Source organism: Panicum hallii, chromosome 5, assembly GCF_002211085.1.
Source record: "Panicum hallii strain FIL2 chromosome 5, PHallii_v3.1, whole genome shotgun sequence".
Classification (NCBI taxonomy): Eukaryota; Viridiplantae; Streptophyta; class Magnoliopsida; order Poales; family Poaceae; genus Panicum; species Panicum hallii.
Genome location: NC_038046.1, coordinates 5,099,651 through 5,126,384, shown reverse-complemented (window position 1 = coordinate 5,126,384; position 26,734 = coordinate 5,099,651). Strand labels below are relative to the sequence as shown.

At 46.1% G+C, this 26,734-nt stretch overlaps 4 protein-coding genes across 6 annotated transcripts; 1 reads left to right on the top strand and 3 right to left on the bottom strand.

Moving 5' to 3' along the window:
• Nucleotides 1–304: 304 nt before the first annotated feature.
• LOC112892940 (protein BUD31 homolog 1-like) lies at nucleotides 305–2,776 on the bottom strand. 2 transcript variants are annotated; one of them, XM_025960052.1, is made up of 4 exons: nucleotides 2,564–2,771; nucleotides 1,924–2,034; nucleotides 1,606–1,793; nucleotides 305–734 (listed from the first exon to the last, which is right to left on the bottom strand). In XM_025960052.1, exons 2-4 carry the CDS (start codon nucleotides 2,015–2,017, stop codon nucleotides 579–581), a joined length of 438 nt encoding a protein of 145 aa, XP_025815837.1. In that variant the 5' UTR covers nucleotides 2,018–2,034; nucleotides 2,564–2,771; the 3' UTR covers nucleotides 305–578. The 2 variants fall into 2 exon arrangements, with proteins under 2 accessions (XP_025815837.1, XP_025815836.1); XM_025960051.1 differs by having other exon boundaries at nucleotides 310–734; nucleotides 1,924–2,049; nucleotides 2,564–2,776.
• A 151-nt stretch (nucleotides 2,777–2,927) lies between these two features.
• On the top strand, nucleotides 2,928–5,951 carry LOC112892939 (WD repeat-containing protein ATCSA-1-like). Its single transcript, XM_025960050.1, has 9 exons — nucleotides 2,928–3,327; nucleotides 3,527–3,784; nucleotides 3,883–4,042; nucleotides 4,127–4,302; nucleotides 4,634–4,868; nucleotides 5,017–5,171; nucleotides 5,253–5,342; nucleotides 5,423–5,494; nucleotides 5,634–5,951. The coding sequence occupies exons 1-9, from the start codon at nucleotides 3,175–3,177 to the stop codon at nucleotides 5,691–5,693; spliced, it is 1,359 nt and encodes a 452-aa protein (XP_025815835.1). The 5' UTR covers nucleotides 2,928–3,174; the 3' UTR covers nucleotides 5,694–5,951.
• A 257-nt stretch (nucleotides 5,952–6,208) lies between these two features.
• LOC112892172 lies at nucleotides 6,209–17,228 on the bottom strand. 2 transcript variants are annotated; one of them, XM_025959286.1, is made up of 14 exons: nucleotides 16,716–17,222; nucleotides 15,820–15,946; nucleotides 15,665–15,702; nucleotides 15,008–15,101; nucleotides 11,590–14,189; nucleotides 11,370–11,501; nucleotides 11,161–11,233; nucleotides 11,010–11,049; nucleotides 10,776–10,848; nucleotides 10,643–10,705; nucleotides 9,815–9,892; nucleotides 9,054–9,226; nucleotides 7,349–7,395; nucleotides 6,209–7,265 (listed from the first exon to the last, which is right to left on the bottom strand). In XM_025959286.1, exons 1-14 carry the CDS (start codon nucleotides 16,928–16,930, stop codon nucleotides 6,567–6,569), a joined length of 4,452 nt encoding a protein of 1,483 aa, XP_025815071.1. In that variant the 5' UTR covers nucleotides 16,931–17,222; the 3' UTR covers nucleotides 6,209–6,566. The 2 variants fall into 2 exon arrangements, with proteins under 2 accessions (XP_025815071.1, XP_025815072.1); XM_025959287.1 differs by lacking the exons at nucleotides 6,209–7,265; nucleotides 7,349–7,395; nucleotides 9,054–9,226 and adding an exon at nucleotides 9,242–9,477 and having other exon boundaries at nucleotides 16,716–17,228.
• Nucleotides 17,229–23,924: 6,696 nt separating this feature from the next.
• Nucleotides 23,925–25,999, bottom strand: LOC112891736 (cytochrome P450 94C1). Its single transcript, XM_025958675.1, has one exon. The coding sequence runs from the start codon at nucleotides 25,825–25,827 to the stop codon at nucleotides 24,253–24,255; it is 1,575 nt and encodes a 524-aa protein (XP_025814460.1). The 5' UTR covers nucleotides 25,828–25,999; the 3' UTR covers nucleotides 23,925–24,252.
• Between the last annotated feature and the right edge of the window lie 735 nt (nucleotides 26,000–26,734).

Below are 26,734 nucleotides of genomic sequence, written 5' to 3'. Positions count from 1 at the left end.
TCAGTCAGTGCCTCGCTTGACTTCTAGATCTTGAGATTACCGCCTGTACTTCGGTAAACATCGCGGCTTCCGAAAGACTTCGGTAGGCGCCCTCACTCGATTGACGGTCAGCTCTTCGAGGTCGAGTATAGAAAAGTGTGTCTTCACTCTTCAGTAGCGACTGGACACGATTCCCTGCTGGAGAAGACTTCCTACAATACACGCTTCGCACGTACAGTTCGCAACGACAATACAGCTCTGGCAACTGATGACAATAGATAATCCAATTAGCACATTCATTCATACATGTAGAAAAGAAAAGGCAAAACAAATTAAAAGACGCTAGTCAATTAGTACCAGCATGGGCTGCACGAGGTGAAATCGTCATAGTACATACAAAGTCAAGTCTGAGCATAACAGTTGGAGACATCCAAACTTCAAGAAATTTAGAGGCATCCTAAGGCTTACAAGTTGTAGCAATACATTCATGCGAATCACCTCTATAGGCAACCGTCGCTCTTTATCGGCCCATGCTCAAGAGAGATCTCAAGTGTTAGGTCGAGATGCTGAGTCATGGGCCCAACAGCATAATGACAAGATTAGTCACCGCTGGCACAGCCCCTGCAGCCGCAATGGACACATTCGATCACTTGCTCCTCCCTGAGGTGCTTGGGGACTCGGCAGACGCAAGTCGTTGCAAAGTTGTGGTCACGTGTCTGTATGCACCGAAGGCAGCAAAGGCGCTCATAACCCGGCTGCAGAAGGGTAAAAGCAAAATGTATCAGTAAGCAATCAGGATATATAGACTAAAAATGGTCTTCAAGTTGCGAATTCAACCACTGCATTTCTATGTGAATATAGTTTTAGAATCTAATATACGTATGAAATTGCTTCTCAATACAAATCTACACATGGCTTTATGCTTGCAAACTAAAATTTGAAAGCTGTCGACAGCCAAAGTTTCAAAAGTTTGACTGGATTTTTGCCAAAGCATCAAACCAGTGAATAGGAAAAGAATACAATAGCTAAATGATGGTGTGACCGAACGGAGTATTTATCTTCAGTCAACCGTTTCCAGACACCTTTAGTTCACCAAAAGGGGGAAAAAACATTTCCAGGCACCACTATCCAAATTATGGGAGACTCAAAAGAACATACTGGATGCCTGATAAATTCATTTTCAGTCAACTAAGTAGACCAGACCTATTTTAACTGGTAAAATTCAAGATCTCCAATTTCCAACATAAACCAAAACCAGTGGACTGGACTGCAAGGTGCAGGAGTAATAGTCGTAATATTCAATTACCAATATAAATGAAAATCAATGTGCTAAGGTACATTCTAGTGTACAGAAAAGCCAAGCCATGCATCAGTTGCTACTGCAGTCTATCATGTAAGCTATATAAATCTCACACTTAGAAACGAAGTGTAGTAATTTGATATCTATAATGCAATTTTGCATATAAAATATCTATGCATCATTTCCACTAAATAAATCTACCAACTGATTGCAGAACATGAGGAGATTAACATCCCACCCTCCCCAAAAAAGAAGATAATCTATTGTAGCGAAACAACCAACCGAACAGTACAGTATACAACAAATATGGAACCAAGGATACCTACCTTTTTCCACTTTGCAATCAGATTACGGTCTGCATAACCCTGGTCCAGGCAAAACTCATAAAGCTTCTGTGATATCTCCTTCCTTCTGTAGTAAAGATCATATATGTAGCGGCTCCTTTGATGAGAAATACGGAAAATTGGCCAGAGAGCTTCACACTTTCTCTTCCCGTCATGTGGATCATTTTCAGCTGCATGAGCACAGAGTGTTAGTAAAATCATATGCTCTAAATATTTTTTTGAATGAACATATGCTGTAAATATCAATTGATATCAGTGGTGACTAGTGAGTGCCTCAAATATATAAACGTCTGTGCATACCTTCTCTCATTTTGGCATCCAACTCACGGATTGTTGGTTCAATAAGCTCCCATCCTTCCGGATACGAAACACGGCTTGTCTTTATCTTCGGCATGCTGGCTTACTAAATGTCTGGAGAACACAAATCTGAGAAAACATGACCGTGGAGTATGCATAAGTCTCAACATAATACTCAGGTAAGCATACTCTTCAATAAATCTAATCAATGCTTTATAAAAGCAGCAATGGGCATGGATTCACAGTGTAGAACTTAGAAGTTACCGCATTGATTAAAGCCAAACACCATCCCACTAAAGCCAATACCTACTCAGGTATGAGATCGAGAGGTTTTACCACTAGGAAACAGTACTGATTGCTACATAGCACGTCTTTGTAACCATAACCCATCATGACATGAGGGGTTCCTAAACCTAAAATCGATGGCATCAAAATCAATCAGGCGTTCCTAAACCCTAGGGGCGAACTCGACATGGGGCACCGGGTGTTCTGGAAAATAAACGAATCGGCAGCAAGCTGGATGGATGGGTTCATGGATCGGTGCAATGGATAAACGTATTGCATCCATCCCTGTAAAGGATAGATTTCGAAGAACAGAAACAATCTTAGAGGGATCCATCGAAGCGGGCTAGGGTTTCCTTACCAGCGAAAGGGGAAATCAATCCAAGTCCAGATGGATCTCCACTCCACGCCGGGCCGCTGGAGGCGAGGATATGGATGTCGAGGAGAAGGGACGAAATCCTTCGAAGCAGGCACGCCGCGAGCTTCGGTTTGGCGGAAGGAAGGAGGCGGTCGGGTCGTCAGGGGAATGGGGAAAGAACCCTCAAAGTTCCGTAGTTTAGGCCGCCCTGATGCAACGAAACCGCCTTACTGGGCCTTTGTGGGCCCAATGTCGTGAATTCGCTATCAGAGCATGCTAACGTAGAGGCATCGAACTCCGCTTTGGCTGGGCGATGACAACTTCCAACAAGGCTTCTTCCACTCGAGGCCTCGAGCACGAGATCGCGTGACTTGCCGCTCGCGTCAATACTTGCCAGTAAAATCCATCGGAATCTTGGATCGGGGTATAACTGCCGAATTCAATGGAAGCTTCCGAGAGTAACAGCTGATCCCTTCCACGTCGGTCAGCGCAGCGGCGACCAACCCACCCCGGCCGCGGCCCTCGTCCCGCCGCGCACGCCGTCGCTGCACGCGCGCCGCCACGAGGGCGACGCCGCAGAGACAGCAGGCACGCCCGGGAGCGGGCCGGTTTGGATGTGGCTGGAGGAGGTGAGGGGGAGGGAGCGCGGGGAGCTGCGCGCCCGGAGGTTCGAGGCCGCCGCCCGGGCGCGCCGCGCGGCCTCGCTCGCGCTCTCCAACCGCAAGGAGTTCGCCACCCCGCACCACGGCGCCGTCAACTCGCTCCAGGTCCCCGCTTCTCCTCCATCGCCTCCCCGCTCGGTTCAATTAGCCGCAGTTGTTAACCACTGCCTCGATCCATATTGATTTCCTTGCTGGCCTTGTCGAGAAACACTTCAAATCAACTAATCAACACCGAATCATGGGTCCTTTGTTACGCGATGTGTAGTCGCGTTCGCTGGTGTCTGTAATCTGACAATAGGGTCAGGTTGATTTGACAGAGGGGAGGTACCTGCTCTCCGGGGCATCGGATGGGTCGGCCGCTGTATTCGATGTGTGGAACGCGACCGAGTACGAAACCGGCTTCATAGCTAAGCACAGGCACATACTGCTTGTGGACAAGCAGCACCAGAATGGCCACAAGTTCGCCATCTCGGCGGCAGTTTGGTATCCTGTGGATACCGGGCTGTTCGTCACAGCATCCTTTGATCAGTACGTCAAAGTTTGGGATACCAATTCGACTCAAGTATGTGCCTGGATTTCTCAGTTACCACTCTCTGCTGCTCCTGCCTGTTTTGCGATCCTGATGTTCTGAACTTTGTGTGCATCTTTTTGTTTTCTCAGGTCGTCATGGATTTTAAGATGCCTGGGAAAGTGTTCACTGCAGCCATGTCTCCAATTGCAACAACGCACATGCTTATCGCTACTGGGAGCGCAGATGTTCAGGTCCGTCTGTGTGACATAGCTTCTGGAGCCTTTACCCACACATTGTCCGGTCATCGTGGTTAGTTTCTTAATGCTAATGTGGTGATGAAAATATGCTTGTTTTGCTTGTATGGTACCTTCTTATCTCCGCCCATCATCTTAGATGGCATCATGTCTTTGGAGTGGTCTGCCTCAAGTGAGTGGGTTTTGATGAGTGGTGGCTGCGACGGGGCAATACGTTTCTGGGACATCAGGAGAGCTGGATGCTTTCGTGTTCTTGATCAATCACAGTCTCAGCTTGGAAGGAGGTCTCCTCTTCTTAAAAGCACAACAGAGAATGTATGTTCACTCTCCCCCATTGTTATTGTTTGCTCTTCTATTTGTAATGTTTCTCAAGAGAATCTGACCAGAGTGCTAAAAAAAAGTTGCTTGCCATCTTCTGGCCACAATTCTAGAGCTTTGATATGAACCTTCAGATAGTAGTTTACATCCTTTACAAATCTGTCCGTTATACTGGAATTCAATAGCGTACAAGTTTCAGCGTATATAGATGGGCCTTAGTGCTCTAAGCCTCTAATACTGCTATGTGTTCTGTACTGGTCTTGGAGATAATCCAAATAATTAAAAGCAAGGTTAAATCATCAATGTACTTATTTTTCATCTTAAGCAGGATCACATTGATTCCATAGGACCTTCAGCTTCCACAAGGAGCTTAGCTCAGAAAAGGACTGGAAACTCTAAGAAGAACTCACCAACAATGCGCAAAGGTCAAAATCTGATACATGGACATATGCAACAGAGATTGCATCCTGGTTTATCATCCAGTCAAAACCGTGCAACATCTCATTATGGTGCTGTTACTGGATTACGAACAACTAAAGATGGGATGTACCTTCTCAGCTCAGGTATGTGAACTTGAGTTATAATTTTTTTGAAGTGTTGTTTGTTGTTTTTCGTTTTTCACTCATGGCATATTATACCTATAAGGATTAATATGCACTAATATTGTCAGTATAAAAGCTGCTACTAAGACAAGATTATCCTTTACTTTAGGATCTGATTCTCGTTTAAGACTATGGGACATCGATTCAGGATGCAACACTTTGGTCAATTTTGAAGCTATGCGATTGCAGACTGGCAAGCCATTGCAATTAGCAGTCACCGAGGATCCATCACTTGTATTTGTGCCATGCATGGCAAGCATCAAGGTGTGTTGCTGTCTGTTAGCTTGTCAATTTAACTCTCAAATAATCTTGAGGTTCACATTTTGCTGTTATATATATGGTTAGGCATACAATTTATGGTCTGGTACGACATTTCGGACATTCCGGGGTCACTACGAACTTGTGAATTGCTGCTACTATAGTGAACAGGACCAAGTAAGTTTGCTTGTTTATTATCATATTTTAGGGGTGAATGTTTCAATATCTACTATGTTTCTAAGTGTTCAGGAATGCAGGAACTTTATACTGGCAGCAATGATAGACAAATTCTTGTATGGTCTCCATCAACTCCAGCTTTTACTGAAATGGTATATCATCTGTCACTTGGTGCCCTGCAAGCCCTTTTTGTTGGGTTTGTCTGGCAAGCTCTACTCTCTCACGGTTTTGAGAATATGGCTTAAGCTATCTTAGACGAATTCATTTGTTGACACTACTAAAATTGTGCAGGAAGATGATGAGAAGCGGCATGGGCTTTCTGCAGCTGATGAGGATAACTGGAGCGACTGAGAAGGCCTGTACCTTTTTCCCCCTGAAGCGGAAGGATCGTATACTAACATTGATGTGAGGGATGTTAACAAGTCTTGAGGTTGTTAGCTCTTGTTAGCAGCCTGAAAAGGTTGTACATTTGACAGTTCGTTGAATTACTGGTAGATTTATGGATGTCTCGGGTTTACAAGTTATTCTGCAGCCTTGTTCGATTCACTTTGAAACGATTGTGCATGCTGATACTTTACCTAAAGTGCAGAAAAAATTTCTTTGAGCAAATTGGCAGGAGCTTTTGACTTCTCAAATGCCCCAGTCAGAAGGACAGGGCCTGCATAACAAAAGCTCAGAATCCTGGAACTTTCAATAGAGCCATGAGAAAGCTACGTGAAACTGAGAATTCCTAGGAAACCAGACACCGTCCCACCGTGTAGCTCAAGAATCACTAGCACTAATAAATGAAATTCCATCAGACCGCTAAAATGCTAAACGATCAGCAAGAAATGAAATTCCATCAGACCGCTAAATAATCAGCACTATGTTCTTTTCCTCCCGAAATGCGTCAGACTCGCTTATTTCAAAGATGGTTCACATGCACTAGTATTAGTGTCAGAACCGGGATTTCAAACCAGGCCCAATGTATTCAGAAGTCAGAACCGGTGGCTTCTACTCTAAGCTATATAGCTCCCCCGCGAGCTAAGATAGGAAAATCTGTTGTGTTGGTTCTCTTGCATAGTTGCATGATTACATTGAACAGTTTGACACAACCAAGAAAACCAACCTATGTGACCAGGTTAAAAGTAGCAGAAAGAATACAACAGAACCTACCCTCCGTTACTAAGGATGTGAGCATATAATCCTGTTTCACGGGGAGCATGCCAAAATGTGCCCTTGTCTTTAGATCCTCTGACACCGAATGATGCCTGCAGCACCTCCGTAGCACAGCCATCTTTCGCTACCTTTGTTCATGTTCCATCGCACTCGATGCAATGCGACAGATTTGGGAGGCAAGACCTCAAAGTCTTTAGGGGATTCACCACCCTTGCTGTTCAACGTGCCAGCATCCTCTTGCTCTGTAGGACCAGCCAAAACTATTGCACCTGCTCCTGGTTCTTCGCTGTGTCCATCTTGATCATCGCCAAGTTCTGGATTTACAGCACCTGCTCCTTGTCCTTTTCTGTGTCCATTATCTTGATCATCACCAAGTTCTGGATTTACAGCACCTGCTCCTTGTTCTTCACCGTGTCCATCATCTTGATCATCAGCAAGTTCTGTATCTACAGCACCTGTTCCTTGTTCTTCGCAATGTCCACCATCTTGATCATAGCCAAGTTCTGGATTTACAATGTCCCTGTTTCCTGTCGGGGTGTTAAGCTGGCATGCTGGCGGGCCAGTGACATCGCTTGCAGGGAGGCCCTGAACTATATTTTGGCACGGTTTTGTACCCTTTTTGTTCACCACGGGAACATTTGGTAATGGAGACATTTGCAGCCCGCTGCCAATCTTAATATTTTCTCCCTCCTCTGATAATGATCCACAAAGGAAATAAGGAACACGGTTCCGCCCAGGTTCCTTCTCCCAGAACCTTGGAGTAAGCTACAGCAAGTTGAGTGTTTGTTTAGAGCACTGAACTCAGAACGACAAGAAAAGATGCCCATAATGTCACCTAAAAGGTTTACCTGGAAGCACACTGCAGTACCATCTGCCCCACAGTAAGCAGCACAACCTGTCATCAGCAGACAAATATTATGAATATTAGGATCACTACAAATTTGACACTTTGAGGCGCCGCAAACAGTTCTCTTAAGTAACCAAGAATCAGGCAACAAGCTACGCTCCTGATTCTAAAAGAGACAGCTGCCGCTGTTTTGGAAAGCTACTGGAACCAGTTCATCCACCTTTATATCTGGTAGTGATTTCAGGTAACGGGCTGTTTGGAAGCCCATTTTTCTAACAGAAATCAGTGTAAAATACAGAGACCAAGCCCCTTACACCGGTAAAATAAAAAAGACCTCATGAGGCCACACAAAAAATGTTGAGATCATATCCACTGCTCAAGCGAGACCATATGATGAGGATGGGAGGTCATGAGCGATCCCACTCAGTGACGTCGATGAGCGTAACAAACACACTAGCAGTGACCGAAGGATGACGAGGGTGAACAAATTGGTGGCGGCGGTGATCCGACCTGGAGGCCCCGGCGATCCCATCAATGGCTGCGATCTAATCAGGGCCAACAAAGAGATCTATTTGTGCAGACGTCTCCAACTTCCTCTTTGCAACTGATTCGACGAAGACGGCATGCTCACTAGTGAGTAGTGACCGCATTGAGCCATTCGTCTGGTATACCCATCGGCATCAGCAATAAGTCCACTATGAAGGCGACAGACTCATCAGTGTAGGTAACTGACCAATCACATACCTGCAGCCAGCAACAAGGCTCCTAGGTCTCCAATTGCTTGGATTTGAATCCATCTATGCTGTATGGACTCCTTTGTAATTCTGATTTGGGGACCCTTTTTGCTTTTAATGGCATGCTTTTAGTAGTTGTTTTCACAAACATGGACAGGGCAACATCCAATGAGCTCTCTGGCATTCATCACCCTTGCAGCCCTCTGCTGCACGTGCATTTTGGAAGGCAATGCTCGTGGTATCCCACTGCAGCTTGTTTTTCCTTCCATGTTCCTTTTCTGTTCTCCCTTTTCCCCCTCAGCTAAACTGTTGCGTAATATCCAAACAACATGTATAAAAGGGAAATAAATTACAAGGGTTTTCCTGTGCACTAGAGAATACACCTGTAACTTGTTTACTGGTGAAAAGTTATACAAATCTAAGCTGGTGATCCCAGCAACTCTTGTCTTTTTCTGTTTCATACTATTCTTTTCAGACTGTTCACGCCTATCATCTAAACACACTATAATCCACCATCATCCGTTGAACTATGTATCAACTATCAAATAGCAAACTAATAATTTCATGAGAACTAAACCAGTAACTACTGGTAGCAGGGAGATCGCCAAAATTTCTATTAGCACCAAGTCCATTTTGATATTTAGATTAAAAACACAAGTGATATTGACACTACATTCAATTTATTCGATAATAAATTGGGTGCGTGTTACACGGGCGCGCATGTAAGCTAAATTTTTGGGTGTGTGTGTGTGGGGGGGGGGGGGGGGGGGGGGGGGGGTTGTATGGCCATTTTGGCCTTTTTTTCCTTCTCTCTTAATGCAATGATACGCAGCTCTCCTGCGTATTCGAGAAAAAAAAATTATGCGATAATAAGTCCTCCAAACTGACTGCTACATTTTAGGAACTTTGTTATTCAGTACTGCTTAAGAAGGATATAGAAATTGTTGTGACAGAGATGATTACTAAATATACCTGTAGTGTCTGAGGCATGGACACTCCAAATCAAATATTCTGACAACTGATAAGTTGCAACACCCTGAGTTTTTGTTCCGACAAACGGCCTTCCAGTGGCTGGAACATCATTTGCAATCCGGGGCAAGCTCAGAAATTTCAATGTACCATCTTCCATTGAGATGACAATCCCCCTGAAAACATATGACAATAAATAAAACATTAGCATAATGATTCTAGTAAAAAAAGGAAAAAAAATCCAGTAGCCTCCTATAAACAGAAATGTGGTATATAGAATTCTCCTGTACCGCCTAAGCATCACAAAGTGGTTCTGCAGCTGGAAAGTGCTAGCCAATCAATGTAAACCGCAATTAATAAGACAACAGTAGCACAAACACTTGTGAGTTAGATCAACGATTTCGCAGCGAATGGGTGAATTAAGTTCCTGCCCAACAAAGGGAGCAAGTATTGGATAATATAGAAGGTACAAGGACATGCTAAAGCATTAATATTTAAAAACATGTAAATAATGCAAGCTAAAAAACTTACAACACATTCATGTATATTGCATAATGACAAAAATAAATCCATTTCTAAAATCTATTTCTACTAAGTGTTTAATAACAAGAAAAACAAGATAAATAAGTAGAGAGAAAAAAACTAAATTCAATCAGTGCCTAGAGACCAAAGGTTAATGAAATTGTTTCCAGCCATGAAGCAAAGCAAATTTGTGCCAATGGGTTTTCTTTACAGATATACTCTTTAATAAAACTAAGTACTACCTTCCATCCTTTAACCACTGAACACTTAATACAGCCCTTGGAGCAGTAGTTAGCTCCCAAAGAGGACGGTACGGATCTCTGCAAAAGAGTTTCATGGCATGAAAATCATCAGTAATCAAATATCACAGTTCAGTGAAAGAAGAAGACAAAAAACAAATGCAAGTGTGCATCCACAAATGTCAAAGAGGAAGAGCTCTCCAAAAGTTCAAACGAAGTTAAGGAACCCGAGAGTTAATTTGCTAAGGTTACTGAACATAAGTCCATTTTGTAGTGCGGCCAAACTCGTGAGGTCCACCAAACTTAATTTAAACCAGCACAAATAATTTCAGCACAGTACTAAGACTATCCTGGAAAAAATGGTAGTAGGTTGTTGAAAGAACTAAAGAAGGATTATGAATCAAGGTTATCCAGTATGTTTTTCTTCCTGTAAAGGCTGCCCCCTTATACTTCCAAGACAAATACAAACCGTAACAAGAATTTACAGTATCATGCCTAATAAGTATCAATTACATTGGATTCTTATAAACAACAATAGTCCTTTTGAGAATAGCATAGTCTATGGATTTGGTGTATTATTTATTTGTTCACCTCAAATATCTCAAAACAAAGTATGAAGATGGACATGATTCTTCAATATGAGCTAAGAGCTATTGAGATGTTTTCAGTTCGTAGAATCAGAGGCATGGGCAGACAATGAGGAAAGTATAGGAGAGACTTGATTCGATAGATTTCTGCTCAGTGAGATTTTAACAAAAAAGATTAAACAAATGAGCTGAGATGAACCTCCAAGGATACATGTTCATATACCGAAGATATTTATGTACATACCTTAAATCCCAGAACTTTAGACCATCAGCTCCAGCAGTAACAAAGGTATTTATGTTCTCCTCACTGTTGAAAAGATTGAAGTTAGGATTGGCTTGGTTTTTGAAATGGAACAGAAGAATATACTGCACAGTACCTTATATAAGGTGCCCAAGAAAGAGCTCTAATGGGAACAGATTCAGCAGTGATACACATAAAAGGTTTTGAATCTGCGCATTCAACAGAAAAAATGGCTAACTTTAATCGAAATCAAAATAAAATGAGAAATATGCAGTGCAGGAATATAGCTTATTATCAAACTGGTAAAGTGGCCAATTCCAGAGAAAAGAGAAGGTGTAGAAAGCCTCAAAAAAGGAAGCTATCTAATTACCTTGTGATGACAGGTTTGTTGAGAAGTTCCATAAAGCAACCTAGAACATAGAAAGAGAATCATCGAACTTTCAGAACAGAAACTTAAAATAAGATTTAAAGGTCACAGGGTTTGAGCTAAGGAAACAATTCTCTACTAGAAGAAAATATACCGTTCCATCATGACAACCCGCCAATATCATATCATGCGGTGGAGAAGGCGACCAATCAACTGTCAAGGGAATGCTGTTTACCATTATAAAGAGGTAATGGCTTCAAAAGGAATATTCAGGCTGAGGAATATAGCAGAAAGTAAAAACCTGACATGTAGCTTTATCAGCAAAAGTATCAATCATATATATAGTTAAAATAAGTCCAATACCTTTGTCTGTTCCCACACTTCACTTTGACAGACCTAAATACAGGTTGAAGCTTTAGAAAACGAGGGTCAGAACCCTCCACCTTAGAGGGGGAATATAATTTCTGGATCATGCATGGTGATGGAACTTCCCACCTGTGCACAACAATGAAGTTAAGTATGTGTGCGATGATGTAGCACATAAAAACGATGTTCTGGAATAGTAACAGGTTTCCTAACTCACACTTCAAGGGAGCCATTCCCCAACAATACCGCAAGGAAACCCAGGCGTGATTTTTGTTCAGGCTGACTTAGTAAAGGAGGCTTCCATTTGATATCCCAAGCAACTTTGCCGTTGTGAGCTAAACACAAGACAACCCTTGGTAGAGCAATGTCTTTTGGGACTGGAGAAGAGTTTGAGTTTTCTGCACAACTAAACATATTGTCATCTTCCCTTGGTTCTTTGAGTGGTATGAGTTCTGTGGCTTCCACTTCATCAATAACCCTATCACTGTTCTTGAAACTGGGTGCAGCTTGATTTGCTTGTGCATTTCCATTACAATGAGAAGTAACATTGGAGGTACTGCTTGCATTTACTTTCATGCCTTCACAACCAACAATTCCATTGTTAGACTGGATCAAACCAGCCTCATCAGCCATGTCGTCATTTCTAGGTGATGCAGTAGTCACAGATGTGGAAAATCTCTCCATTGTGTGTGTTTCACCACGAACAGATGTGCCATTACTCTCATTTGAAGCAGGTATCCTTTGAGGTTGGCCCCCACCTTTCCTAGGGCACGGTCCTTTCATACAATTTTCAACCAAGACCACAGGATCACTTGACTTTAGATTTGTCTGCATTTTTTGCTCTTTGCCATTAAAATCTGTAAAATGACTGTGCTCAGTTGAAACAGGTTTCTTTCTGGATCCACTTCCTCTTTTGGTACTTGATTCTTCCTTACAATTTGCATTGCATAAGCCATGTCTTGGTGATGCAGCATCAGACGATACAACACCCAAGCGAACACTGGATTTCTCAATACTACACCCACTTGAACCAATTGAACCAAGATTACTTGCTATAAATTCGCCATCACTCTTATCCAAAGATGTGAGATTGTCTGAACTAGTCAGTACAGAAGTCGTCTTTGTGGAGCTGGCACCAGAAGCCACTAAAGAACTAGTTCCAACAGAAAGCGGATTCCTTTTAGGCCTTCCTCTTCCCCTCCTACCACTTGACTGTCTTGATTTAGGTGAAATGTGGATGGGCTGTACCAAATCACCTGAAAGAGCACCTTTGTGTACATTGTCATCAGAGTTTAACATGTTAGCAGAACAAAGGTCACTTGTCACTGATACCATGTTCTGTGCAGATATCAAAGTATTTTCAACAGAGGCCATTGGACCATTCGGAACAGTTTCTATGGAACCCATGCTCCATGGTTCAACACCAGAAACCACTGGGGAACATAGTTCATAAGAAATTGTTTTCTTCTTATTTTGTGCTCTACTCCTCTGACCTTTTGACTTCTCAGAAATTGCAGTAGATGAGGATGTAAATAGTGATGCTGCATCAACCGCAACAATACTTAAATTAGAGTTGGACTCTGTGCAAGCTGTGTGGTCCAAACTGCATGCAGATGAAACAGACCAACCAATCGTATCCTTCCCTAATTCAATATCAGTGTCTGAATATTTTCGAGGCCTCACCCGTGTCCTCTTTGGTTGCTTACGGGTTGAAGTTGTTGGAGATTCTATGCATGCATTTTCTTTTACTATAGTGTCTGCCGAACTGGTCAGTTTGTGAACAACTGGCAATGCTGCATCAACTGCAACGATACTTAAATTAGCATTGAACTCTGTGCAAACAGTGTGGTCCAAACTGCAGCTAAATGAAACAGGCTGACAAGTTGCCTCTTGCCCTAAATCAACAACAGCGCCCGAAACAGATGTATTGTTGATTGGAACCGGATGCTTTCGTGGCCTCCCGCGTGGTCTCTTTGGTTTTGCACAGATTGAAGTTGTTGGAGATGGCTCTATACACGCATCTTCTTTTGATACAGCGCCAGATGAACCTATCAGTTTGTCACTAGGTTTTTTCCTAGGTATGGCATTAAACTCTTTGCAAACAGTGTGGTCCAAGCTGCCGCTAAATGAAACAGGCTGAAAAGTTGTCTCTTGTCCTAAATCAAAATCAGCACCTGAAACAGATTTATCGTTGATTGGAACCGGATACTTTCGGGGCCTCCCGCGTGGTCTCTTTGGTTTTGCACAGATTGCAGAGGTTGGAGATGGTTCTGTACGCACATCTTCTTTTGATACAGCGGCCGATGAATCTGCCAATTTGTCACTTGGATTTTTCCTAGGTCGCCCTCTACCTATTTTTGGAGTTGATTTCTCTGACTTCGTGGTTGGCATGACATAAGCCAATGGAAGGTCATCTGGAATACCTGTTGAAGTGGCAAGAGGGTCAAAAAGAACGATAGCCTGACATCCACTATTTTGGGATGAATCTTCCAATTTAGCAACTGGCAGCGGATATTTTCTCGGTCTGCCCCTTGGTCTTTTTGGAACAGGTTCCAGCTGATCATTATAAGGTCTCTTTCTTGGCCTCCCCCTTGGCTTTGGTGGGTTGGATGAACAACCAACAGAATTAGTCCCATCTGGTATTTTTCTAGGCCTTCCTCTTCGACTAATACTATTGCATGCATCCAGTGGCCGACGAGAATGTGCGTCTTCAAATGGTGCTAAAAGACACCAAATTTGAATGATACCTCTCCCCGTTAAGGGCATACCAATTTTATGGTAAGAAGAACCAGGAGGGTGAGCAGAAACAGCAAGATACTGCAAAGGACAGAATACATGAAATAGGATTGTGAGCTCCAATTAACATTTTAATTACTTATCATAAGTTCACAGTACCCTTTCAATTAGGACTGAAATGAAAATAGAACTATTAGCATAACTGCTATTGACAAAAAAAATTGTGTAGGTGCTCCTATGTAATCATCCTGTGCAAAAAAGATACACTCAAGAAATTAAGTGCAGGGTTTAAAGATATATGTTTGCACTTAGTAAATTAACACTTAGGCTACTTCCAACAGGTAGTATATCATATGCGTCACATAGGATTTTTTTTGTTGACATGACAATCACTTAATGAGGAGAGAGGTGAAAGCAGTATCTTATTTAAGAAACTTGTGTTTGAAATCCAATATTAGGAAACCTTATGGACTTACATTGTAGTGTATCATATGAAGGATTTGTGCACAATACATACAATAATTAATTCACTTTGGGAACCTAGGGAACAATGATATGATACTGAGCATTGGAAGGGGTTATTTCTACAGAAACAATTTGATTATCTCATTTGAGAAAAAAAGATAATGCTCTTCTTGTGACGTGTCAGTCTTGGATATAGCAACATAATGTTATCCATTGGAAGTAGCATCATGCCTCAATGTATCATTGACTGGTGAGCTCAGGATCTACTTGCCATGTCATGGCAGGTGTTATTTTTCTGAATGACAAACTTCGGTGGCATTCAATTAAATTATCCCTGGGTATTGGATAACAAAATGGTGCCTTTCAGACAAATTTAAAGTTTTCACAGTACATTTAAAGCTTAACTACTAGCTCATGGTGATTAAGGCCACAACCTCACAGTTTATAGAAGAGCCAGGCTTGTCGCACAACCTTGGGCACCAGTCCAAGGCCCAGACATTTCCCCCAGCAAACAAAATAGAATCAAAGCTGCAAAATTAAAGACATTTATCACAGTTCAATCAAGATAGTTCTATAACATTACATGGATAATCAACTATAGAGATAAGTGAAAGAGGATGGCTGGCTGATTTTAATAGCTATTCTCAGAAAGTCATGGCACTCTCAAACTCAAATTAATGAACGCACAAGGACTAATGGTGTAAATGAAAAGATACTAGAGGTATTTTCATCATAATATTTATGAATTTGCTACTGTTGAAGATGAAGAGTTTCATCATTTTATTGAGTGACTTCATGGTTCAGCTCCTCACAAGTCAGAATAGATCATAAGGTACTCTGCAGTATTGAATGAGATAATGTTCTGGACCAAGAGAGTATTTATTATATTTATCTAGCAAACAGTTCAATAAAAAGGTTAATCTTTAGTGGTCTATTTATTAAGATAACTAAGATCTTGGGGTATTAAACACATGTGCCGCAACAATGTGACCTATTCTAAACTACTGTTTGCAGGAGTGGGTTTTGGTAGTGTGTGTGTTGAGAGAAGGAGGGGTTGGGGGGTTGGGGTGAGGGGAGGGGGAGAGGGACACCTGACAGTATTATCCCTCCGATCTTCCTGCTGTGTGACCTGTATTGATTATTATAACACCAAGGGGAGACAAAGTATCAGCTGAAATAATGCTAACTCTTTCAGTGTCAAACATAAATAATGCTGAAAATTATATTAGAGTTTAGTTTCACTGACCTGGGGAACAGTTGCAGCTGAAAACTGTGGTAAGATTATACTGTGCATGCCATCTCTTGACGGAGCTGACTCAATGCCAGTATTGAAACTTATATCTTTTGGCTCATAAGAGAAGTGCCTCCATTCTCTGAAGACAAAGAGAGAAATGAGTGACGACTTAATTTTGCAGATATCATGGTACCAAACCAGAGATCAACAATAGCCCGTTTAAAAAGAAAGGAGAAAGTAGATGTAACCCCTGCATCTTTTTGCATTTCAAAGAGCTTGTGGCTGCAGAGGAAATCTAATTTGAGTAAGTAACATACAGGCCTCTAGCAAAACTAATAATCATGTTTTTGTTGTGATAATTAACATGAAGAAACATTCAGCGCAACTAAGATGTTTTTATCAACTCCTAATCAACAGGGCCAAGTACCACTACACCCGCTTTGGCTTGACCCGAAATGAACAGTGCTCTTGGGGGACAATAGAGTTGCATCAAAACATGTCTTATCGCACTTTCACAACCAGGTGCTCCAGGGGACGTCTTATATTCCAAATCTACCAGCTTCGCGCCTTCAACAAAATTTTCTCGCATATGTATCAATTAACCAAACTCCATCAAACACGAACACGCATCGTTTTTGCTAAAACGTAAAAGCTTTGCACATCAATTTTATTGGAAGATCACAAGTGAGCCAGAAAGTTGCGGACACAAGACTCTATACATCAAACATCATCAGGACTATAATACTACAAAATTATGCCCAAGCTACTCTCTATACAGCATCAGGACTACGATACTATTGAATTCTGTCCAAGCTACTCTACTGTCGTTACGCCAACAACTGAAAAATGTCAATTCCATCGCAGTGATCGAGTGTCGGAGCAGAGGAAGCCAAGAGAGTGGTTTTCACCTGAGGAACGTTATTGACGAGGCAAACCGCTCGACTTCCGCGTCAGGGAAGTCTGGTTCGGGCTCTAAGTCGGCGAGCTCCGAGATGGCACGCACCGTTCTGGAGAACCCATCTGCTGACTCGTCGAAAAGGCACACCTCAACGCCATCCTTAGCGGTCCCCTCTCTATCTTCCGGCGGGGGCGGCGCCTCCGTCGCCTCCGGAGGCGCGGCCATCGCCGGCGAGGGGGGGGCGGCCGGAGACGGGAGGCGCGGGGTGGTTAGCTGCAGAGGCGGTGGCGGACTGAGGCTCGGGATGCTTGCAGCGGAGGAAGCGGCGGCGCCGAATGAATAAGCTAGGGGTGGTTCCAGTGGAGGTGTTGCGCCGACGAGAGGCGGGCCGTACGCTGCCGACGAGGCGGCTGGCGGCTGCTGGGGATTATTGAGCAAACGAGGGGAGCAGGGGTTCGATCCGAGGTCTGAACTCGGAAGTGGGAGGAGGAGGCACCGTGGTGGCGGACGAGAATTAGGGAAAGCGCCGCGCGAACAGGGTAGATTGGTAGAATAATCGGGATATGGGCCGAATAAACTTGTGGCCTACGGAAACCGAGATTGCGGTTGCAACTTATGGGCCCTAAGTTTCTATGGCAATAATTGGGCCGGATTGCATTTCGCATCACACAGAGATTTGACTATTTTCAGCGTTTCATTTTTTTTAAAAAAAAAAGCTCAGCGTTTTATTAAAGGTATTCTTTTGCGAGGTTATTAAAAAAGCTAATGACGCGGTCACAAGGATTTGAACCGCGGTGTGGTGGAGTTGTGCAATAACCACTACAGCACCACACCAAAGGTGAGATTCTGCTGCTATGTTTAGTTAGCGCATACAGTTATAACACTCGGCATATTGGAGAGTGGAGACGCATCATGTGTCAGAACAAAAGCGAGGAACAGTCAACGGAAATCTGCGTCTGTCACGATCTCACCTACACGGCTACCCCCAGCCAGAGAAAAGCAATCACGCACCACGATCCTGAGGGAATCTCGCCACGCCATCGTGTGTCTTCCCGTCGCCATCCGTTGTCGCCACGAGCAACGCTCTCACAGCGAAAAGGAAGGTAAAATTGCAAATCTATCGTGCCGTAGCATGATGGTAGATTCGGTTCGCACGGCCGCCGGCAGCGGGGGGCCGGCCGGGGGTCAAATCGCCTTGCCGAATTAGGTTCCGCGTCCACGCGACGCCCACCGGGAACCAGGCCGAGGCCGGTGCGGCGGCCATCGCTCGTGCGATCGTGCAATCAGATCGCACGCCCGGGTACAACAACGCCCACCACGACTTGCGGATGTGCCATATTCTAAAATATTTAATTTTAGTAGGTGAATATCGTGTAGAATGTGTTTATCTATCTTTAGATTTTTTAAAATTTTTTTTAGCTTTTTCTGACAATTATTCTTTTTTTCCGTAAAGCTAAATCCATTTATTGGAAAGTTTTAAAATATTTTTCTCAAATTCCAAGTATTTTATTTGGATTCCTTGTGTCCCAAATTATCTCCAGAGTTTTAAGCTAGAAAACATATTCTCAAAAAATAAAATCATTTTTCTTTTCATCTCGAGCTGGATTCAACTTATTTTAGATATAGTCCGTCTTAGATTCTAGAATAGTGCCATACCAAAGATTGAGCTCAACCACCGCCCTGATTTCGTCGTTTATTGTTTTTCTATGGATAAAAAGTAAATCCAGTTGAAGTACCGAAGCAAATACCCTTGTTTTCGCTATTTTCCCTTCCTTTCCAAAGCTTAAATAGCTCGTCGAAGCTAGCTAACCGCCATTCACCGTTGATCGCTTTCCTTCGCCAAGTTGGGTTGTCCAGATATTTTTTCGTGAGATGATGAAACTCCCAAAGCTGTTTCCCCCTTTTTTTCTTTTTCTTATTCTGATGTTCTCAAATTTCTTGTCATATTCGAACCGATCATATTATATCACCATTCTCCCTTTTTACTATATCGTATCTGACACCCTAAAATGCCTATTCAAGTTTCCTTTTATCCCCACCCAAACCATGCTCGAAATAGTGCTCATAGTCAGACTTCGGTGTTTTCCGATGATGGTCCGATATCGTAAGTGTTAGCTATGGCGACCTACGTCGCCACTGCACGACCCTAGCCTGACTCTCCAACACCTAAATCTCATCTGACCTGGTTCGGCCACCACCGTCCCAATCCTCTCTTTTCCTTCCTTGACACAGCATCTATACCAAGCCAAACTCAACTTTCTTGTTTGTGTGTGCTAGTACTCGTGATCGAGTCCGATCCGACCACACATGCCCAACTTATCATATTATTGTATACTACCAGGCCAAGCTAGCTATTTGCCACGTGCTCATTTTGGACTTCTTTCAAGACCGATCGGCTCTAACGGTTGTCCCAGGCGTGTACGTTACGCAATCCCACCTATTCATGCCTATAAGAAAGGATGCAGTCTGCTCACCTTCCCTTTCTTTCCCTCTCTCTGTGGCTAGGTTTCTTTTGAGCTGGCCCGTCAGTCTACGCAGCTTCGACCTTCCCATCTTTTCTTCTTTTCGTAGCCCAGCCCGGTGATCCAGCCCAGCACCAACCGAACTTGCTCGGCCAGCCCAGGTTCAACTCTCAGCCCATACCCTAACCTATCTTGGTCTAACCCGATCCTGCCAATAGCTTCCAGCCCAGATCAGCCTCAGCACAGCCTGCATCGTGCCTACATTGCCGTCTGGAACCGTGGCGTGCGTGCCACACCGAGCCTGGGCGTTCCGTCCCTATAAAAACGCAAAGCCCTGCTGTCTAGGCGCCCTACCCTGCCGCCGCACTCTTCCTGCTGGGTGTCGCTCTACCCTGCAGTTGTCGCCTCCCTGCACCCCGCCGCTGTGCTCTGCCCGCAAGGCTCCCTGTGTGCCCCTGCTACAGCAGCTCCCTCACCTTGGCTACTGTACAATCGCCGCCATCGTTCCCATCCGCCCCCTACAGTGTGTCGCCTCCCTCCTGTTCCCGCGTGCCCTTTACGTTGTGCCCTACCCTGCCACCACACGCCCCCTACCCGGCGCCGCCGCCCAGTCCTGCTCTACCTCCCGTCGCCAGGAGTCGTGCGCGTGCGCCGCCATGATGCAGCGCCCCTCCACCCTTTCCCTCCCTGCAGCCGCGCCCTCGGCGCTGCGCCTCCTGCTGACGTGCCCGCGCCGCCCCTGTGCTCGCGCGTCATCCAAGCTCGCGCCGCCACTCGTGGCCTAGTCGAACAGACCGCCGCCACCCCCTTTCAGCTCTGATTTCTAGCTGCCTCAGTGAGTCCCTGCCGCCGGTAAGCTCCAAAATTGAATCCCCTCGTCTTCATCTTTCTTTTCCCCCACTCCCCGCGCTCTCTCATGCCCTAGAACGCTGTGAATCTGCAAAACAGTAGCCGCTGGCCACCATGGATGTGCTGCAAAGCTTTTTGCAGATTAGCCTTCGGAGGAATTTGTAATTTCTGCAGTTCTTTTTGTGCCTGACGAAATCTAAAGAAAATCCTCTAGTAGATTAGATCTTTTCAACCCAGCCTCACCTATGGTCTTTTTCAAGATCTAACCCTATTCTTCAACCATAGAACAACCAATTTAAGAGCACTATTTTATGTGTCTCGCCCTCACGCAGACTAGGGGAATGGTTGATCAGCTAAACACAAAAGTGAAAAAGTTTTCAGCTAGTCCTTCATGTCTACGTTTAAACGCGACTAGGTCCCTGTAGCCTCATTTCTTTCGTAGATTCCACGTTTTAGATCCTTTTTGATCCGTTCTTGCTACGTTAGCTTCATTTTAGCATGAGCTATCGTGTAGTAGTGCTGTTGTACCGTAGTTTGAGTTTCATAATTACAATTAGAATTAGTTTGATTAATATCCTCTCATCTAGTTTTTCTAAATAAAATCTAATTAAGTCTTTACTCCGATTTTCATAATTAATGTTAACTTGATTAATATCAACTATAATTTGATTTGTTTAGTTCAACACAAACCATAAAGTTCGATGTTTAGATGCTCTCACCAGTTTCTTTTCTAATTAATTATTTAATTAGTGTAATTTATACATAAAAAATTATAAATAAAATTGGAGTAAGTTCTACTTTGTTTTTATAAATGCAAATATAATATGAGTTCATTATGATGAAGAATAATTTCTTTCAAATATCCTTTACATTTGTAAATTAAAATAAATAAAGCTTATAGTTTATTTGTTCTCTTTTATAACATAAATCTTCCGATAGCTGTTTCCTTTCGACAGTAGCTCCGTTTTCCGCGTTTCTTATATTTTTTTTATTGTAGCAACGAGCCCTATCCTTTTGTACACTCTTTTAAAGCTTTTCTTTTATTTGGTGTATTTGTTCTTAGTTATACTTGTTTGTTTGCTTGCTTGTATGGTTGGCCCGATGCTTGTGTGATGTTAGAAGAAGCGCGATCGAAGAGTTTTAAAGATTAAGGGTTTCAAGAATAAGAGTTGAAGTCCAGAGCAGCTATTCTTTGGAAGAAAGGCAAGTGTTTCCTTGATCATTCTTTTATTCTAATAATCATAATAAATATAACTTTTCTATATGCATGCATGTGTCCTAATCTTGATGGATCCTAATTAATGATATACCTAATCTTTGTTATCATTTCTTGTCAACTTGGGATTTACCTTTGTGTTGGGTAGCTTCTGCTTAGTTGCTATAACTGATACCGGTTTGGGAATAATTTATAACCGTGATAACAACATTGATGATGCTAGACCTGTTTTATCCATGTTCATGCTTTGTGTTGTTAATCACAAGATTATCTGCTTTAATCGGACCATGAAGAACCACCTAGAAAAACAGTGCAACCACAATACTATATGGCTCTGGTCTTGGCTAATTAATTTGAAACTCTAGCTTGTGATGATCTTAGCGAAATGGCAAGAGCGGAGTGCGTTGATGGGGTATAGCCCTCCTTTTGGAGGCTTTGTTTATGGTCCTTGGCAAAGGTACCACCTTACTAGGGAGGGTTACGACCACTGCAGCCTAAAATCTTAACGGATCATTGCAAGTTAGGGAATCTTTATAAAAACCTTGTAGTGAATCCATTGCCCCTCACCTCGGAAGTGTTTAAGAGTCTAGCTACCTCGGACAAATCAGGAGGCACGAATTGTAGATAAAGTGTACAACTTCAGAGTGAAAACTGATAAATCAACCGTGCTCACGGTTAAGAGCGGCTTGAACCCTCACATGATTAATGAACTTGAAGATGAAATAAATCATGGACCATATTTATGGTTATCGTTATACTTCTGGTATATCTCTTCTGTTTCTTTTAATGTGGGTTGGTATATACTTATTCCTTAGTAATCAGGTGCTAATAAAATTTGACCAACTAAAATTACTTATCACAGTAAGCCAATCAGCCTTTTCTTGCTTTTGACTTTCATGCCATATAATTCCCAACACTTGCTGAGTACCAACCATTGCTCATAAGAGAAAGTTGCCGTGAAGTTTTCTGAAGATGATGCTGAGTTACAGGCCTACGCAACCCTCGGTCGACTGCACGTGAAGTTTGACGCCTTCGTTTTCAGGATAAGCTGTATATCTCTGATAATCTTTTATAGTCTTTTAATTCTCCTTTTGTGATACTATTATTGATTATTTACTGATAAAATTACTATATGTATAAAATTTGATTCTGATACGTATTCAGTTTTGTTCTTAGAATTAGAACTGGGTATAACAGGTTGGTGCCGCCACTGCCGCTGGACGTTTCGGGCCTTGTTACCTTCTAGGCTGATCGGTCTACACCGATTCAGAGGACGGTGACGCTTGCCAGGCTGCTCGCAATCCATGTAAACCAGCAAGTGTTCGCGGTGGTCACCGATTGATGGCTCTTCCAGCGACCTCAAAAGAAAAGTCCATGATATCCTCTCGAAAAGAACCAGCGGATGCAGAGCCGTTTCCGTCGTCGCAAGATTCTTTTGTCGGGCCTGCTGGAAAGTGCAAATAAATCGTAGCAGCGTCGTCGCCTTGGCTGGCGATCACGATCGGCGCTGCAGGTACAAATTTTGCTTCCTGCAACTTGAGAGCACCTGACGCTTTGACACTTGCCGGAGGAGAGGAACGTTGTTATTCAACCGTTCTTATCCTCACAATGATTCGAAGAATGTCATCAGCAAACATGGAAAAGGGGCACCGTACGCTTCGGTTTTTAGCATCAGAGCTGTCGCCGCCTTCAGAGGACAGCATATTAGATCGAGACTTTAGTTTCGTCCGTAGCAACAGGGTGGGGATAGATGTATACTGATGGTGTTGTATGGATCGTCTTGGTTTAATTTCTTGTCCTGGAATAATGAGTTTGCCAACCTCGAGCAGGGTGAGAGCGACGAATTTTTTTAGCACAAAGTGTCATTTGTTAATGAAACGTGCACAAAGATAAACCTAGTGTCTGAAGAACGCCACACATTTTACTTCTCTGAATGTAAAGAAATCAGTTTCTGTTTGATACTACCATGCATGTACATGACTACATGAGTGTTTGATTCGGTAGTTGCGGTGTCTTGCTTCGGAGACAGAACAAAACGTGCGCCCTGCCTCAGCCGTGGTACTCCGCCAGTCTGATGGGCGCGGCGTGGTTGGCGAGAGGTCCATGCGGAGAGGGAACAACGCGCTGGGACGGCAGGACCATGGCGTCCTGCGGAGGATCCAACGCTTTGCATGCGGTGGCCGCCGCCCCCACGGCGCCCAAGGCCACATGTGCCCTTGTTCCTTCCGCGGCTGCGGCTCCCACCAAGAAAGAAAGAATCTGTTTGCGCAGCCGTACGTGCGTGCGTGCAGCACCCTGCCCCAGACGCCCTGCCCATCGCGTACCGCCCCGCCCCCGGACCCTGCACCAAACACGTGGAGCATTTCCGCCTCCCTTTCCACGGAAAGGCGAGCGAGCAAGCGAGCGATCTCCAAAGCATTGTCCCCTTTGGTTTTGGGCCACGAGGACGACCGCACTCCCACACCCGGAGAATCTCTCCGTCCATTCACCGCTACATTTCTTTGATTCCTCCCACCCTCTTTTTCAGAAGCGGCATCTGATCCATGTTTCCATTTATGCCTGTAATCTCTTTTCTGAATGAACAGGTGATCGCCGCCGGTGAAGTGTGCAAAGCTGCTTCAGCCGGCGACGTCTCCTCCCTCATCTGACCCAAAGTTCCAAATCCGATTAGCAGTAGAGCAGGATCATGATGTGACCAATCCCGATCAATTCTAGGAATCTATTGCCATTACCACTCTACTACGAGTAGCTCAAGTGGAGACGATGGACGACTGGCCAATCGTCCGCGGCACCGGCAGCTCCGTGCGGCCAAGCGCCAGCGCACTCGCATCGCCGGACCCGGGCGAGTGGCGACGGAGTCATCGCTCACAATCGACAGGCACTAGATTACAGGCGCGTCACATAATCTAGCCCCCAACCCCAATGCAATATTCCGTTTTGAATATGGAACGGGAAAGACGACGGCAGGCAAAGTTGAGGGGGCGAATCGTGATGACATCAACATTTTTTTATTCCGTTCGTCAGATTGGCGGGCCGTGCCCGCTCACACGTGCTCGCCGGCGCACTCGCACCGGAACCCCGCCCGCGAACGTGGCGGTCAGCCCCGGCGCGAACCTGGGCCGCCGGGAGCTCCGCTCGATCGCCTTGACGTCGAAGCTCCGGACCACGGCGACGATGACGGCCTTCATCTCCATGAGGGCCAGCTCCTTGCCGATGCACACGCGCGCGCCGCCCTGGAAGACGGGGTACCGGTACGGGCTCTCCGGGACGAACCGGCCGCCCCGGAGCCAGCGCTCGGGCCGGAACTCGCCGCAGTCGGGGCCCCACACGGACTCCATGCGCCCCATGGCGTAGGCATGGTAGGTGACCCGGGTGCCCTTCGCCACGGCCGTGCCGTCCGGGAGCTTGTCGTCGCCGGCGGCGAACTTGGAGTCGAACTGCACCGGCGGGAACAGCCGCATGCTCTCGTACAGCGCCGCGTGCACGTAGTGCATGTCCTTGAGCTTGTTGAAGGTGGACGCGGTGAGCCGGTCGTCGTCGCCGGCGACGCGGGCGACCTCGTCCCGGATGGCCGCGGCGACCTCCGGGTGATCGGAGAGGAGCAGGAAGAAGGCGGTCAGCGCCGAGGCGACGGTGTCGCGCCCGGCGAGCATGAAGCTGACGACGATGTCGCGGAGGTACTTGTCGTCGTTGATGGAACCCATGAAGCGCGACAGGAGGTCGCTGCCAGAGGCTGCGCCGCCGAGCTTGCGGCGCTGCCGGATGACCTCCTCGGCGAGCCTGTCGACGAGGCGCACCGCGTCCCGGAGCTTCCTCTCGTCCCCCAAGTTGAAGAAGCGCTTCAGCCTCCAGATGACCTGCATGGGCACGGTGGCGCGCCTGGCAGAGAGCGTGGAGGCCACGTCGAAAGCGTTCTCGAACGACGACACCGGCATCGACAGCTCGAGGCAGCCGGGGTCGAGGCCGAAAGAGATCTTGCATATGCAATCGAAGGCGAAGCGGCGGAACACGTCCTGCAGGTCAAGCACCCTGCCCCGGCCTTCCCGGGAGGCAGAGTGGAGCAGGGGGATGAGCCGGCTCCGCAGCTCGGAGGCCACGACACGCACGGCGAAGGCGCGCAGCGCGGGCGAGGCGAGCTCGGCCGCGGCGAGCTTGCGCTGGAAGAGCCACGCGTCCCCGTCGACGTTAAAGATCCCGCGGCCGAGGAAGTCGGCGAGGATGGCCGAGAAGGGCGCGCCCTTGGGGTAGTTGTCGAAGCGGCCGCGCAGCATGTGGTCGACGGTGGCCGGGTTAGCGGTGAGCACGTTCCGGAGGACGTGGACGTGCACGGTCTGCGCCGGCGAGGCGCGCAGCAGGTGCGCGTACCAGTCGCAGAGGTTGTCGAACTCGCCGGCCCACGACGCCGTCAGGTAGGCCTCGCAGACGGGGCACGCGCACCACCACGGCGGGCGCAGCCGCAGCACTGCCAGGAGGGCGGCGAGCGCCACCGTGCACGCCGCGGACACGAAGAGCACGGCGGCCACCTGCGGCTGCACCGAGGCCGCCAGGGCCCTCGCGGCTTCGTGTAACGCTAGCGCCCCGGGCTCGGCGGCCATGAGCGCTGTTGCTGAGTCTGCGTGTGCGTGGGTGCGGCGGTGGGCGCGCGCTCGCGTTCATACGCGGGGTGCGCGGTGTGAGAGCCGTGGCGTGGCGTCCCCGGAGGAGGCCGTTTTATACTACGGGGGATGCCTCGTGTTGTGTTAGGGATGGGTATAACACGATAGGTGGGTGCGCGTGCCAGATTGCGAGGGCCTTTTGTACTTCGTGGTTGCTGGTTTGACCTCCCACCCCCCTCCCCGTCGCTTGCTTTCGCGACGAGCCTTTCGTTCCCGGGCGCGCTCGTTTTCTCCGCTCCCCTGTTTGCTCCATGTGTCGTGCTGGAGCCTTGGTACTTGGCGAGAGCATGTGCTTGATCGGCTATAGCCGCATCCCTGGCCAGTGCGTAAATGTGCTCGGCCGTGGACGGTGGACCTCCCACCACCAACCGCTGGCCGCTTTTACCCCACCAAGTCTGTAAATTTTCTCGTGGCCGGTACCACAGTCCACAGAGGGGGCGAAGAGCAGATGAAACAGGAAACCTTTACACCTTCCAACTTTGGAGCTGGGGCTGGGGCTGAGGCCTGCAGGCCTGGGGCTGTGACTCCGTGGACCGTGGCCTATGGTCACCACAGGCATTAAACAGTTACGGACGGACCGGCCGCCGGGCTCCGGTCACAGTGCGGCCTGTGTCCAGAGCCCTGATGACGACCAGGAGGGCGTCACCGGCGAGCTGCGGCGTCAGCGTGTCACCGCGCCCGAGGCGAGTGAGTCTCCGACTCTCCGGGCGCTAGCTTTACTGCGTCGCGGTGAGCACGTGTCGATTTCAATGCACCCACGAGGCTGGAACAGCGGCACACTGGGGCTGGCTGGGGCCGACGATCAGTCAATGCCCGGGACGCCAGCGCCGTACGTGGCAAGCAATTC

Excerpts from the sequence above, each read along its gene's own strand:
- LOC112892172 (XM_025959286.1), bottom strand. The coding sequence starts at position 16,930 with ATGGCCGCGCCTCCGGAGGCGACGGAGGCGCCGCCCCCGCCGGAAGAT. Across the intron at positions 10,849-11,009 it reads AACAAACCTGTCATCACAAG|ATTCAAAACCTTTTATGTGT; the intron begins GTAATTAGATAG and ends TTGAATGCGCAG. Across the intron at positions 7,266-7,348 it reads GTACTGCAGTGTGCTTCCAG|CTTACTCCAAGGTTCTGGGA; the intron begins GTAAACCTTTTA and ends AACTTGCTGTAG.
- LOC112892940 (XM_025960051.1), bottom strand. The coding sequence starts at position 2,017 with ATGCCGAAGATAAAGACAAGCCGTGTTTCGTATCCGGAAGGATGGGAG. Across the intron at positions 1,794-1,923 it reads GGATGCCAAAATGAGAGAAG|CTGAAAATGATCCACATGAC; the intron begins GTATGCACAGAC and ends GTGCTCATGCAG. Across the intron at positions 735-1,605 it reads TGATTGCAAAGTGGAAAAAG|CCGGGTTATGAGCGCCTTTG; the intron begins GTAGGTATCCTT and ends ACCCTTCTGCAG.
- LOC112892939 (XM_025960050.1), top strand. The coding sequence starts at position 3,175 with ATGTGGCTGGAGGAGGTGAGGGGGAGGGAGCGCGGGGAGCTGCGCGCC. Across the intron at positions 4,043-4,126 it reads CACATTGTCCGGTCATCGTG|ATGGCATCATGTCTTTGGAG; the intron begins GTTAGTTTCTTA and ends CCATCATCTTAG. Across the intron at positions 5,172-5,252 it reads CATGCATGGCAAGCATCAAG|GCATACAATTTATGGTCTGG; the intron begins GTGTGTTGCTGT and ends ATATATGGTTAG.
- LOC112891736 (XM_025958675.1), bottom strand. The coding sequence starts at position 25,827 with ATGGCCGCCGAGCCCGGGGCGCTAGCGTTACACGAAGCCGCGAGGGCC.